Source organism: Strigops habroptila, chromosome 7 (genome assembly GCF_004027225.2).
Source record: "Strigops habroptila isolate Jane chromosome 7, bStrHab1.2.pri, whole genome shotgun sequence".
NCBI classification, from domain to species: domain Eukaryota; kingdom Metazoa; phylum Chordata; class Aves; order Psittaciformes; family Psittacidae; genus Strigops; species Strigops habroptila.
The window spans coordinates 16,766,786-16,782,074 of NC_044283.2; the positions used below are offsets into that span (position 1 = coordinate 16,766,786).

Genomic DNA, 15,289 nt, shown 5'->3' on the forward strand with positions numbered 1-15,289 from the left:
TACACTAAGGTACCTTAGGAAACAGGGAAATGCTAAAAACCAAACGCCACCTCACATTTCTCAGCTACACATTAGACCACTGAGAGTACCTAATGACATGGAAGAGGAGTGCACGCTTTTGGACACCAGTATAACAGACTTATCAACTGCCTAAGGCATATACATCAGTTAAATGTTAGTATGGATATATGAGTTGGCATCTTGAGATAAAACTTTGTCAAGTCTAAGTGGAATTGGCACAATGCAAGTGTAACAGGCATGGAACTGATAAAAAAAGGAGGAAGACAACAAGCAATGCTGAACGAGATGTTCCAGCCTGGAGAATCACAGAATCAACTAGGCTGGAAAAGACCTTTAAGATCATGAAATCCAATCATTAATTACCCCAGGACTGTCAAGTCCACCACTAAACCATGTCATTAAGGGCCTCATCTACATGGTTTTTGAACACTTCCAGGAATGGTGACTCCACCACTTCCCTGGAAAGCCTGTTCCAATACCTGATTACCATCTCGGTGAAGAATTTTTCCCTAATATCCAATCTAAAGCTCTCCTGGCACAGCTTGAGGCCGTTACCTCTTGTCCTATTGCTTGTTACCTGAGAGAAGAGACCAACCCCCATCTCACTACAACTTCCTTTCAGGTAGTTTTAGAGAATGAGATGTAGCTGTAGACAAGGGTTATTAGACCATCTCCTCAGGAGTTTTACCCTTCCCCCCCCCCCCCCCCCCCCAATTTTACCAACAATCAAAAGAAGCATACAAGTATACCTCAACTTCTGACTACATCAACACTGGTTGATGAGAAGCTTAACACGAGCCAGCAGTGTGCGCTTGCAGCCCAAAAGGCCACTGTATCCTGGGCTGCATCAAAAGAAGCATGACCAGCAGGTCGAAGGAGGTGATCCTGCCCCTCTACTCTGCTCTTGTGAGACCTCACTTGGAGTAGTGCGTACAGTTCTGGCGTCCTCAATATAAAAAGGACATGGAGCTGTTGGAGCAAGTCCAGAGGAGGGCCACAAGGATGATAACAGGGCTGGAGCACCTCCCATACGAAGACAGGCTGAGAGAGTTGGGGCTGTTCAGCCTGGAGAAGAGAAGCTGCGTGGAGACCTCAGAGCAGCCTTCCAGTATCTGAAGGGGGTCTATAAGGATGCTGGGGAGGGACTCTTCCTTAGGGACTGTAGTGGTAGGACAAGGGGTAATGGGTTCAAACTTCAACAGGGAAAGTTGAGATCAGATATAAGGAAGAAGTTCTTTACAGTGAGGGTGGTGAAGCACTCGAATGGGTTGCCCAAGAAAGCGGTAAATGCTCCATCCCTGGCGGTGTTCAAGGCCGGGTTGGACAGAGCCTTGGGCCACATGGTTTAGGGCAAGGTGTCCCTGCCCATGGCAGTTGGGTTGGAACTAGATGATCTTAAGGTCCTTTCCAACCCTAACTATTCTATGATTCTATGTGGGCTTCAAACATAAACACATGACATTTCATTTCACATCTGATTATATGACATGCAGGAATGTACACATGGAAAGAAGTAAAGAACCCACTAAGTGCTGCACAGTTGAAATTACTTTGACCAAAGGATCTCAGTTCCTGCTGGAACACAGGATAGCTACAAGCCATTAATTAAACAATTCCTCAGATTTAGGCATCAACAGAAAAAGGTGTGGCAAAACCTCAGTCAGGAAATCTTTAACACAAAGCCTCCTGAACCTCTACCTTTTGGCGAGACTCTCTAAACATCACCAGAAGATCTCCGACCTCAAAAGCCAGACACCACAACAAAGTGGAACACACAACAGGTGGCAGAATTCCCAAGTAAACAGTTAAGATGGTAACAGTGAGTTTATAAACCAGTATTTCCCCAACGGCCATTGTCTGGTATCACTTCCAAGCTTGGTTTTAGTCAGCTAAATACTACCTGTGAGTTCTGTACAGCTTGATCTATATAAGCCTTTCATTGTCAACTCCTCAGGCTGAGCAGTTAACCCTTCTTTCCCTCATTCCCTTTTCTCTCCTCTCCCCATTTAACTCACATTACAGCTTAAGCTGCAAGGTCCCAGCTTGTTGGCAGGATAGCCTGCTAGATATACAAAGGTCTCTAGGACCATTCCTCTGCCAAGGTAGTTCAGTTGATACCAGGGATGGAGCAGCCTCTCCTGCTCCTCAGAGGAGCTATCTGACTCAGTCATACTATGATCAGTTTGTCTAAGGAGTAAATAAAACATGCTTCTTGTAATAACAGCCTCTTGTTGATGGGAACAAAACAGGAAGTAACAACAACAAGAAAAACTGAAAGGAACTTGAGGGTGATACACCTGAACAAGTATTTATAATGAAGAAATCGGCAAGCTGATTACCTCAACGCTAGAGGACAGGAAAAGGGCAAAACTTAACACGGATCAACAAAAAACAATGAGCACCTGTGTATGCCTGTCTTTTACCAGCCTGTGTACCTCTACCAGAGAGACACCTGCTTAGAATATATACCAGCAAAGGCATACACAGAATCATAGTACCATTTAGGCTGGAAAAGGACTTCATAGATCACGAAGTCCAACTGTAATTCTAACACTGTGAAGTCCACCACTAACCCATGTCCCTAAGCACCATGGGTATACTCTTAAATACCTTCAGGGATGGTTACTCAACTACTTCCCTGTGAGGCCTGTTCCAACACTTGACAACCCTGTTAGTGAAGAATTTTTTCACAGTATCTAATTTAAACCTCCCCTAGAGCAACTTCAGGCCATTTCATAAACCAGCAAGTCAAATGTTCATAACTGGGCAAATAAAATTCGAGGAACAGGATTACCAGATGCATAGAGAATTACAATGTATTACTGAAGACCCAATACAACTTCCGTGAAGTCACACTTCAAACATAATTCAGCTATCTGAAGATGTCAGTAGGCATGTAGACATTGGACACTAAGATTAAATCAAGATTTCTGAAAGACATCTATTGACATCCATGCCCAAAAGCTTTAAAAACTTCCCAAGACACAGAGGTAAAGTCTGTGCATAGGTAAGTAACTGGTTGAAAGAGAGAAGTAAATGGTTAGTTTTCACAGCAGAACGCCACAAGTAAGAGTGTCACTCTTCCACCCAAAAGAGGTGATCTGGTAACGTGACAATGCACTGCCCAGTAGATCCTAGTATTAGCAGCAAAGAAAAGCAAGAAAACATCAGGGGAACTTCAAAATATTGAGGTATTGAGGTGGTAAAATTGAAGACGATTACCAAAAACAAGTACATATTAAGCTAAATAGTGGAGTAAGCAAAACTTCATATTCCATACACAGTAATGGGCTCCAAACTGACTTAAAATTTATCTTGGGGTTCAAATATACAGTTCTGTGAAAATAAAGAACATGTCAAATGCTCTGACTTCTTAAAGGAAGAGCTTCTGCATTGCTCCCTAGTTTATCACCACATAAATTCACACTGATGTTATCCTGAATAGACATAGCTCTAGTTTCCCCATCTCAAGAAGAGAGCAAAACTAAGAAAACACAAGAAAGGAGGGGAAAATGATTAGATTTAATGAACAGCTTTTCTACAAGGAACAGGTAAGAGCTCCAGTTTGAGGGATGGAAGAAATGGCCAAGGGAAGGTAGGTCTTTTCAATCCCTTGGGTTTTTTAAGTAATGGTTTCATAAAGTGCTTCTACTTCTTGTTTTTGACAAACGGAACAGTCAGATAACACAGTACAACCAGGGACAGCAGTTACGTACTGAAGTTTCATTTGGCTTTGAAATCACATACCCATACAAAATCAACAATAACTTATGAGAGAATAATCTAGTATATCAGTTATAAAACCCCCAAAAAACTGGTTTTCTATGAAGGATCAAGACAAGTGTCATGGAAGGCTGAAAGATATTTCAGAAATAGTATTAGGTATTAATATTTTTTCCCTAGCGATCCACCAGCAGCTGCAGACAATACATCTTAGGCTACACAGACTTGCTCTGATCTAGTAGAGCTGTTCTTATCTGACAATGCAGAGACAGATTATTATGACACTCATTCAACATGGTCCAGACTATACTTTGTTTGAACTACTGTTTGGCATGACTCTGCAGAACCCATTCAAATGGAATGGGGGAAAAGGAAAATACTCAAACAGATCACAGGGACAGAGAGCTTATTATAGCCTCTCACTGCAACTGAGATTGTACCACAGTGCAGACAGTAAACTTTGGACAATATCCACTATTAACAGTTTGCACTAGCTGGTACATTTGTAGCTACATTTTTGTCACTTGTCTGTGAATTACTTGCTTAAAATTCAAATCCACTACAGTGACTTCTGAGACATTAGAGCTCATGATCCACTCAATTTTTACTGTGATATTTGAATAGAAAGAAATATGGAAGGGAAAAAAATACAAAGGAAAAACTTAAGGAAAACCCCTAAGTAACAGCATTGGCACAATGCATAAAAATTGGGGATAAATTGAGGCTAGAAGTGTCCTAATTTCTAGCAAGAATGAGTTTGGGATCCATCTCCAAAGAAAAAAAGAACAACGAAGTCCTTCCAAACAACTACTGAGTAGTATGTGAAAGTCTGATGGCAAGGTAGTACTCTTCTTGACCTAGCAAGATTGACAAAGACTGACATTTCCTGAATGAGGTGGTAGGAAGAAGCATATACCCCTTTTCCTCAAGCTACCATGAGATGGGATATCTAGCAGCAGTATATAAAAACCAAACAGATGGGATTAGACACTTGGAGGAAGAAATTGCCTTATCTCCTGAACCAAAAGATGAAAAGTATAATTTGCCTCGGTGAGCATGCTTGTGGTGTGTCACCTGAAGACACCCCATACATATGTGTGAAGACACATAAGAAAATCAAAAGCTGAGATAAAACAACTTGTGGAGACACAAAGTTGTCAAAACGGTTTTAATGTCACTAACAGTAAGTAAAAGGAAAGATTTGGAAGCAAAGACAAACGGGTGGTTTTAAGAAGTCAAAGACAGAAAATGACTGATTATGAAAGTTGAAGAATAAAGAGAGAGAGTGGTCCAGGAAAAATAAGAAAATGAAAGGAGTATGAACGAGGTAAGTCCCAAGTCACTGCATTATTCAGCTGGTAGCACAGCAAACTTTTCAGACAGAGTTTGGCACAGTTAGCACTAAAGCCGTTGCACAGGGCAGTCTAAGGCAGCAGTACATCCTAAGCAGATTCTTTTTTTCTTCCCCTTCATCAGATGGCTAACACCAGAATGACCTAAATCTGCACAGGTCACAAAGCAGGAGCCATTTGATAATCCTCCCCCATATTTAGATTAGGAGGCTTAATACCTACACTTAGGTAAAGTCAGATCTTCACATTTAACTGGGCCTTGCAGTGGCACAGTCTGTTCTGTGAGCCAAACAGACATCTGCAATCACAAGCTGGAGCCCTTTAAGGCAGTCTTCTATAGTCTACATCATATACAACAGCAATATTAGTTCACTGTCAAAAGATGTCCAGCAGTTTTGCACCACTAGTATTTAACCTGTCATTACCAAAAAACTATAGTGCTTCTAGGATGAAAAGAAAATTTTTAAATATGATGTGCAAAGGTTTCTGACAGTAGTTGTGTAAAGCAGCAGCATACTCAACCCTAGATTAATTACACTGCCCTCTGACCTACTAGTGGCTCATTAGACTAGAAATGCACTAAAGCTAGTTTATAAAGCAGTGGAATTATGACTGTTAGAACTACTATTCATCTGTAAGTTTTTTAACTAGCCTTTAATTAAGATGATTTGAAGAATGATACGATAGGAATGAAGGATGATAATTATTTATAATGTGAAAACTAAGCATTTTTAAAAGCGACGGTAGCGTTTTAGAATAAAACACATTGCAAAACAACAACTTTTTTCCACAACAACTCTTTAAACATGAGTAATCAACCCCAGGTACCACAAAAGCTAGGATGTCTCATAATTGGAAAGCAGGATCCTACCAAGTTATACAGAAACTGAAAGCTGAGGAATATAGTTAAAGAAGTCAGAAATTCAGTGACTTAAGAAAATTCACCTCTGGTGACATTTACCCAACTCTCACTGCTACAATACAACACATGCTGCTATGAAGATGCAAGCCCAGATGGATGTTGAGAACCAAACACAATTAAAAGCAGCAGCTGAAAGTCCAGAAGAATTTTGCAAAGGATAAAATGTTAATCTAGAAAGGGGTTAATTCAACTTCTCAAAATACTACACAGGAACCCAATCTGTGCCAGAAGCACAACAAAAACAAAGATGACAACCTGATACAGGAGTCTTCTGTCTGCAGTCTCACATGCTGCTGACCACACCCCATAAAAAGGAATTCAACCTCATTTCTGAAGATTCAGAGTCCCCTAACTCTTTGTAATACCTTTGCTATCCCCTTACAGGCTCAAATAGATGAGTTGCTACCATCCACTTTCCTTTCCCTACTCTCTCCTTGCTTCTTCCTGGCTTCTCTTTGCCTTTAATGGATGGGAGGATAAAGCAATAGATTAGCTGGAGGGAAACATATATATATATATATATATATAAAAACATATATATATGGGAAACATTTATATATATATATATATAACGTAGTAACTTCACACCCTCAAACAAGGTTGATTTTTTTATGTATGGTACACAAATTTATAATGCCATCCTGTTTTTCAGAAGTTTGATACTAGACATGTGAATCACGCAAATTCAGTTCTGTTCCAACCTATCTTATCAAAGTTCCCTCCAAGCACATGCAACAGAGCAAGGTTCAAGAATAACATAAAAGACAGTGGTACTAACTGGGATGAAGAATTTTAAGTTAGTGAAGTCTATAAAGCTCTGGCTGACCTCTACACTTTACATAAACACACCGAACTCTAAAGGACAGAACAACAACCTTGTTTGAAACCCTGATACTCAAGACATATTCAAGAAGAAGGAATCCATTGTAAGTATCTATTCAAAACATCCATATAATACAGCTGAAAATAAAAAGGTGAGGGTGGATAAATGGAAGAGACGCTGTTTTTTCCCCCCATTTTAGCTATAGGCAGTACAAGCCCTGGCTACTTGCCAGCAGCTGGAATACAGCTCCTGAACAGCATACACTGATCTGATAAATTGATCAGTATGACACATTCCTGTTATTTTCCTTATACAACTACCAGTACTTATTACCATAGCAAGACAGTTCAGGAGACTCAACAGAAAACCAGCGTGGTGACCAAAATCACAGCATGACCCCCTCCGCCTAACTTAAAACAGAAGGGAAGTTCACTGTTACATCAGACAATACAAAGGGAGAACAAGTGGAAGGACGTTATAGTTAGTGGTACTGCCTTCTTGCTCTTGTCACCAATTCCGTTGATTAGGATGCTGTTCAGCTAACTTAGTTTCTAGCTCACTTCAATCCCCCAAAAAAACGTTGCTAAAATAGGCAGTTACTAAAAATCAGAAACCTTGTTTTCTCCAGTATGGCTACTTATTCTTGACTCAGTACAAAAAAGGAGGTATGTAGTAAACCTGATTAGGAAACTGATCCAAGTTAAACTGGATCTGACCTTTTTTTCTTATTCTTCCCTCCTGCCACGTTTCCCCTCCTGTTTTCTAGGTTAGCGTTAAGCTAGATTAGTTTTACAGCCTAGCTCATTGAATTGTTTAATAAATGAACGCTCATACCAGTTGACATAAATCATGTAGGTACAGTGAGTCCAGAAAGAAAAACAATAAAATTGTGTAATGCATCAACCAAAAAAACCCCTGAAAGTTACCAACTTCAAGCATTAGTACACAGTTACTGAATGCCAATTCAAGGGAAGAACTGAGACTGAGTTGCCGTGACAATATCTGTACTCCAGGGTTTTGGTTTACACAAGTTCCAGCTTAGGAAACTCTTAGTGCCTGCAATGTAGAAAGACTATCAGAGTTTGAATTTCTCATCTCACTATCAGCTAGACAAAAAGTAAACAGCTACCATATAAGAACATACAATAAGAAAGTTCAAGCTATGCCTGAAAACACTGACAAAGATTACAGTAGTTCCTGGAACACTTAAAAATTGAACTGCTTCCACATACCAGTATCTACACATAAGGAGCACCAAAAACATAAATCACAGGTTTTATCAACACTACTGAAGATATGTATATCTACTTGCATGCCCTGAATCACATTTCTGTTCCTAGCACAAAGAATTCAAACAAAGCATTGCTTGCATCCTGCACGGTCCATGGATTAGTCTGTGTAGCAGGTAGTTTTGTCTTTCAAAACTGGTGCTCTATACAACCTTACAGTTGCAGGTTCACAAGAGACAAGTGAACTGGTAGTGCATCTACAGCTAGATATGTGGAACTTCCTCACCCTGCCCTTTAAACTAAGCCTCTGATGTTTTTACTCTAACTCTTTTTGTACTGTTTTCACGAGTAAAAATTTCAGAGTCAAACATAAGATATCCCTTTAAAAACACATAATGACAGCAGTAGGCAATTACTTCTTTCTGAGAGAAAAGCTGATGTGTTGAAATGGATTGTGAAAGGACACAGAAAAGAAGCTGAGTTAACACTACATATTTGAAACAAAGATAGTCCAACACAAGCAAAACAAACCCCATGTGTTTTCTCTTATTTCAATCTAAAGACAGTTAATGTGATACCTACACCAAAGCAACTTCCAATGACAAACTGACTGTTTTTTCCTCTTCTTTTAACCTGCTTAGTTCAGGGGAAATCGGGATGGTACGTTTAGGGCTGTGTTCCACTTCTAGCACTGACAGTGCCACAAGCAGCTAAACCAATCCAATGACTTATTTCTGCTATTACCCATCCTGCTTCTGTCACACAGTCCCACCCCTGTCCTTGTGCTAGCACCAGCACCCATCAGGTTTGGGATTTGCTTTTTTTGTTGTTTTGTTTTTCTAAGTTCCTAGCTCCTCTCAACAGAGTTGACCAGCTAGTAAGTTACAGCAGATTAGACAGGGGTCCAAGCAGTGCTGATGCAAGCATGTGAGCAGCAGAAGCACAGAGTCAGGATCGTGATTTCTCCATCCTGGTAATAGTTCCGTGAGACCTGAGCATGCAAGATGGCACTTCAGTGTGTTCTTAGATTGTGGTTTCATAATAAGTGTTCAACACCAATGCTGACTTGCACACCTGCCTCTGTAATACTAGTTTGGGCTATCCCCTTACATGATACCATCTTTCCCCATTGCATCAAAACTGCCCGTGAACCTGTGCTGTGATTCTGATCTAGATTTAATTCCTGTTCTTCTCCAACATTTGCAGTAGCACTGAGATTACTTCCCCAATCTGTTTTACACCGGAATCACAGCATGAGTTTCACATCACAGCTCAAAGGATGGTAGATCCACAGAAACACCTTATACCAGTATTACTGCCTATCATATGGGATGATGGCATTATGGCCACAGTGAGTTATCTGCTGTTTAAAACAAGCTGGAGTGCCAAGAAAGCAAAAGGGTTCAAAGCAGGTATCATTTTGAAATCATTCTTGTACACAGGCTGTTGGTGGCTTGACAGGTAATAAATAGAGCATCAAGCCACCAAAACAATCACTGACAGATAGACAAAAACATTAGAGATGTTATATAGTAAAATAACCAGTTCTGCCACTACTACTGTGGCAACTATAGAGAATCACCTACAACTGCAGCAGTATTACAGAAAAAGTGACAGTAACCTGAGGCAAAGTACTTACAGCCACAGTGAAAGTGAGAACACTTCTGTGTATTGTTGGGATAAAGATACAAAGTACTTGATGCAAGAGTGTTGCAAGCGTGGGTATAATACCAAATGCAATAGCTACAAATCTTTCATCTGGTGGGGAAATTCCTCTCACTGAAAAGCGCACTTGAGGGGCAGCTTGTAACCTGGAGCAGAAGTTGAATAGTAACCTGGAGCAGAAGTTGAAATATTTTAAAAAAATAATTGAAAGTCTACATCCATCAAAACAGATGCACTGATGTATCCTGGTTCAGAGGGAAAAAAAGTCTGAAAAAATGTAACGGGAGTAAAGGAGTATTTGTATGCTAGATTTCACAAGCATATAAAAATGGATTTTCACTTTGATCAAGTTTCAGCTTTCATAAGAGCAATACCAAGGCTATTTCCCATCAAATGTGTGTCCTTGAGCTGCAGGAGAGGAACAGTAAAACTTCTACCTTTCCCCTCCCCCTCAAACAGCAATTTATATTTTTTTAAAAGTAGTTGTGATAATATTTTAAACTTTCATTTTCACAATGAAAGATTATTCAGATGCTTTTATATTTTCACAATGCAAGACCCTAGCAAGAAGATTTCAACATCCATTACTGGAGTTACCTGGTACTTCCCATTAAAAAGCCTCAAGTTACTGCTCCAAGCTTTACACATAGGATACCGTGACAAGGAAGTAGAAAGCACCACCTCATACTGAAGCTTTTTGTTGCACCCCAGCAATTACTAGGTCTCTCCTCTGCGCCTATTCAATAAAGTTATTGGGACTCAATGTACTTGCCAACACTTTACCTGTGAAGTTCAAATGAAATCAGTCAGTGGGATCAATGACTGCTTGGAAAAACTGCATAAATCCTGTTTCTTAAGGCAGGCCACAGTCAAAGCTAGACTTTTACAGCTCCATACCACCAAAGCCGCTCGACCCAATTCACATTACAAAGTTTTGATGAAAGAGCATGAAAAAGCAGTTTTTAACCATTCTGATATCCACCTATATAAAATGTCTTGCAATTTAAACCGACATGGAACTCAGTTGCTGGCTTAGTTAGGTACTTCAACTCCAAACTTATTGGCACTTCTCCATAAACACAGAACTTAGAATTAGGGTATGTTGTTTCTTAGTTATATCACAAAGACTGTATGTAGGGCAAAACACACCAGTGAGCATTGCTATAAACAATACTTGTTAGCACATATTGTGTGTTCTTTAAGAACACCAACAGAATGAAGATCTTCAGGTGCCTTTCAAGAGCATCTCATTTTGAACCCTGTTCAAGTCATGCAAGAGTTAGGTACATCCATAAGCACAAGTCTAGACATCTTAGGAATGCTAGTGCTTAACACAACCACACAAAGATTAACATCTGATCAGCCATTTTGTACTGAACATCTATTTAGAATTTCAGTGAATTTACTCAATCCATTTACAATATGAAGTCTTTTGTTCCTTCAAATATGCCTAGATACAAACAAAAAAAAAAAAAAAAAAAAGGAATTCTCAGTAATGTCAGTGAAACTTTATCACTGTTTTTCTTCTTTAACTCTTTAAGTGCACAAACATTTTGGCCCGAGATTTTAAATTATATTCCAGAGGTCACAAATTAACATAATAGGCTGGCAAACCACAAGCTTTTGATTCTAAAGCCCATGCAAATATTCGAGTCTGTCACCAGGTTCTGACAAACAATTCGGCAATTGAGCCCTTCAAGCAGAGGTCCCTAAACATCAGTGACCGCCCAGCAAACAGTACATTGCAGGCAACTGAGTATTATTTCTGTCTCATTGTTGCAGCTGTGAGCAATCTGTTGACTATGACCCTCAAATTCTACAATCACCATCTTAGAAGTAGTATCTCTGGCTCAGTTTACCACTTCTACAAAGTAAGTGAATGAGGAATCCTTTAGAGGTAAAGGATTTCAAAGTGCTCAACTGACTATACTACAGAAATGCAAATATCAAATTTAGTATCGATAAGTGATACATCAAAGCGATGTTGTTCATCCAAAAGGTTTAGCAGAAACAGTATTACATGTTCAACAAGTCCGTACTCTCCTGCTTTGTTCTCTGAACACAGGGCTTGACAAATGATAGTCCACAGAACTGTATCACCTTCCAAATTCTTTTTTTTTTTTCAATTAAATAAAACCTCTATGGGTAGAATGATCCAAATTTTTTGTTGGTGGTGGTGGTTTTTTGTTTGTTTTAGGATTGACAATAAGCTAGTTCCAGAACTGGGGGGCTACTACTTTACCACGTCGTTTTCCTCACTTCGCTACGAATGTAGGATTCTTGAGAAGCATGGAGAAAGAAAAAGTTATGACAAATCCATCTTATTCACCACTCCTCCCCCCACCATGATGCCGTTTCAGCCACCAACCTGATAACAGTTTAGACCTTCCAGTTAATACTAATTCTGTTACTCTTCAAATCCTTAGGAATACTTTGCTGAGTGAGAACAATTAACCATTTTCACTTTGGAAGTTCATTTGAGATAATGTAGGAAGTTATTTTACAGAAGTTAATGCTACAGAATTTCAAAGGAGTAAAGAAAAAACCCCTCAACCCAAACCTGTTAAGAAGTGTACCCTACCTCCATTATCCTGCCTACTCACTTTCTTGCCACTCTATTTACACTTTCTCTCAGATAAGGGCTGCTCAACAGGCATGCCAAGTTAACAGTTCTTAACCCAGATAGCCCTTGACTAACTATTAAACCATAACCAACGTCCTTCCTCCTGAGCGCTTGAGCCCTGAAATGATTAGTCTTTATATTAACTGAGTTTTGCATTGTGAGCATACACAGGAATCATAACCTAAATAACTTTTCTTCTGAGAAGGAGAAAACTGAGTCTGAAGCAACACCACAGTGAGATCAATGTAAAAAGTAATTATGTTATGGTTTTACACTTTGCAATTCTGAGTGAAAGAGCAACCCAAAAAACCAACTTTGAAGCAGTTTTCAAAACACAACAGACCTGCCCAGCAGAGGACCCAACCTGTGGTAACAATTTGTCTTACAGAGCACTCATTACACTTCTTCGCAGTCCCTGCCAGTGCTGGTTGTGCTGTTCAGCTGTGTTCCCCAAACACATCTGGCAGCACACTATTACCACCTGAAAGTCCCTTCAGTCATCGATTGATAAGCAGACTTTTGGGATTTTAGCTTAAATTCAAAACTGAACCACCATTAAATAACAGGAAACAAGAGGAATGGCCACTTCAATATTGTGAGATATCCCTCCATCAGATTTAAGTTTAGCACATCACCTGTGCCAATGAACTAGCTTTCCTTATATATTCTAACTAAACTGCTTTCTTTCCACAAGAAGCACTATATAATGTATCAGGATATGGAAGCACACGAACACCGTTTTCCTGAGCAATATTATAACTTGAAGGCTTAAAAAGGCAGTGCAAACATACACAGGTATCATAATACATACACAGGTGTGGTAACAGGTGTTTAAAAGTGTTATTGGGGCAACACAGCAAGAACGAAAAGCATGCGTGCATGAAAACAGGTAAAACACAAAAAGCTAATCGCCTGCAATTGTAAGTGTGCCTAGTTGTTAGACACTCAGTCCTTTCCCTGCGCTCGCCTCAAGCACTCGCAGAAACACTGAATGAGTTGCTGCGTGCTCTCCCGGCTACATCTAGACGCGTTTCCCCCGCTCGGGGTGGATGAGCACGGACACTAGCACGCTACTTGAGAACGCAGGATCTGTTTGATCGCTGTCCCCAAGAAGGGCCGTGTCTGTTGGAACCGCACAAACAAGCGGTTCCTACCGTGGAGGCGCCCCCGCCCTCCCCAGCACACAGGAACCACCGCCCGGCGCCCCCCGCCCGCAGGCGGCACTGCCGCGGCAGCACGCGGGCCGGCAGCCGTTACCCCCGGCCGCGGCGGCCGCCAGGGCCCGCGCTCCCCCGGCCCCGCCCCGCCGCGTCACGTGACCCGGGGGGGAACCTCGCGGCACGAGAGCCACCGGGGCAGCCCCGGGGGCGGGGGGGGAGCGCGAGGGGAGAACGGCCGTCGCCATGACAACTTCCAGGGGGAGGGAAAACTTCAAATCCCAACCGTCAGTGCAGGAGCGGCTCCCTCTTAAAGGCGCACACACATACACATACACACACACGGGCGGGCTCCCTTCCCCCCTCCGCCCCCCAGGCGCTGGTGGTGGAGAAGAAGAGGAGGGGGGCAGCCACCGGCACTCACCGCGCGAGCGACGGGAAGCAGAGACAAAAGGACCCAAGCCGAGAAAGGGTCTCGGTCGGCGGCGAAGGGAGGGACCGAGCGGCCCCAACCGAAGCCGTAACAACCCCCCTCCGCTGCCTGGAAGCGGCTTAGGACCATCGCTCTCCCCACAGACCCCGTCTCCGCTTCTGCCCTCCAAGAAAGCCTCCGGAGCCGCTCATCCATCCCTCCTCCCCCCCTCCGCCCACCGGGAGACCCGGGCACTAGGCGTCTCGCCCGCTTCCCCCTTTCCCCACCTGGAGACCCCGCTCCCCGCCGCCCCGCTCCCCTCAAGGATCTCGCTACCCCCTCCTCTCGGTTCCCCCCACGGCGGCCGGGGTACCCCGCGGTCCCCCCGTCTCTTACCCACACAGTGCATGAGCCGGTGCCGCCAGGAGTCGAGTTCTCGGCGGACTCCCCTGCGCTCCGCCGTGCAGCGGGGGCTCCGGCACTGGGAGGCGGCGGCAGGAGGAGCGGGAGCCGCGGCGGCCATTCTGTCTGTTCCCTTTTCCATCTGCCTCTGACCTCACGCCCGCTCATTTACATACGAGCGCGCGCTCCCCCGGCTCCTCTCCCTCCCCCCCCCCCTCCCCACCACTACCCCCCTTGCCTCGTCGGGCGCGTGCCCGTGTCCCCCCCCTCCTTCTCCCCCCCGCCCCCCCCCCAGCTCAGCATCCGGGGCGGGGAGCGCGCGCCGCCTGGCGGGGTGATTGACACGTGTCGCCGCTCCCCGCGGCGCGCCCGCCCCGCCGCCCGCTCCCCCCTCCCCGCCCCGGCAGCAGCGCTCGCTCAGGCTCAGGCAGCGGGACGGTCGGTGCACGGGCCGAAAACGGGCACCCCCCCCGCCCCGGTTCCCATCGTTTCCCGGCCTACAACTCCCGCGGGGCAGCGCGGCCCCCGCGCCAGCCCAGGCAGGGCCGGCAGCAGCGGTGCACGCCGGGAGGTGTAGTGCGTCCAGGGCAGGGTAATAGCACCCACCGCCGGCGCTACTCCAACGGCTCCGCGCTGCCCGAGCCCCCACACGGCAGCGCGGACCCAGAGCTGCCTCCGCACCTCGGTTGGAGGCAGCTCTGGGCTAAGAGCGACTCAAAAAGCGGCGCAGGTCTCGCCTCATCGCACGGTGTGCGGCGGGGCTGCATGAGCCGGGCTCCCTCACGGCCCCCCGCGCTCTCCTCCACCTCCCGCTGCCCACACCTGCCCTCGGGCCGCTGTCCGCCATGGCACAGCTCACCGTCCCTGCTCCGCCGCCGGCACGGACGCGGCTGGCTCGGTGCTGTGCCTTCCTAACTAGCTCGCCAAATTCAACCCGTAGGGAGATTTTCAAAGTTCTCT

At 43.8% G+C, this 15,289-nt stretch overlaps 1 protein-coding gene across 8 annotated transcripts in view; it reads right to left on the reverse strand.

The window, feature by feature from the left end:
* LCORL (ligand dependent nuclear receptor corepressor like) overlaps positions 1 to 14,577 on the reverse strand; it is an 81,616-nt gene extending 67,039 nt beyond the window's left edge. For all 8 annotated transcript variants that reach the window (XM_030493228.1, XM_030493218.1, XM_030493219.1 and 5 more), the window contains exon 1: positions 14,324 to 14,577. In XM_030493228.1, the coding sequence (XP_030349088.1) occupies positions 14,324 to 14,471 (148 nt within the window). In that variant the 5' untranslated portion in view covers positions 14,472 to 14,577. The remainder of the gene's footprint in view (positions 1 to 14,323) is intronic.
* Between the last annotated feature and the right edge of the window lie 712 nt (positions 14,578 to 15,289).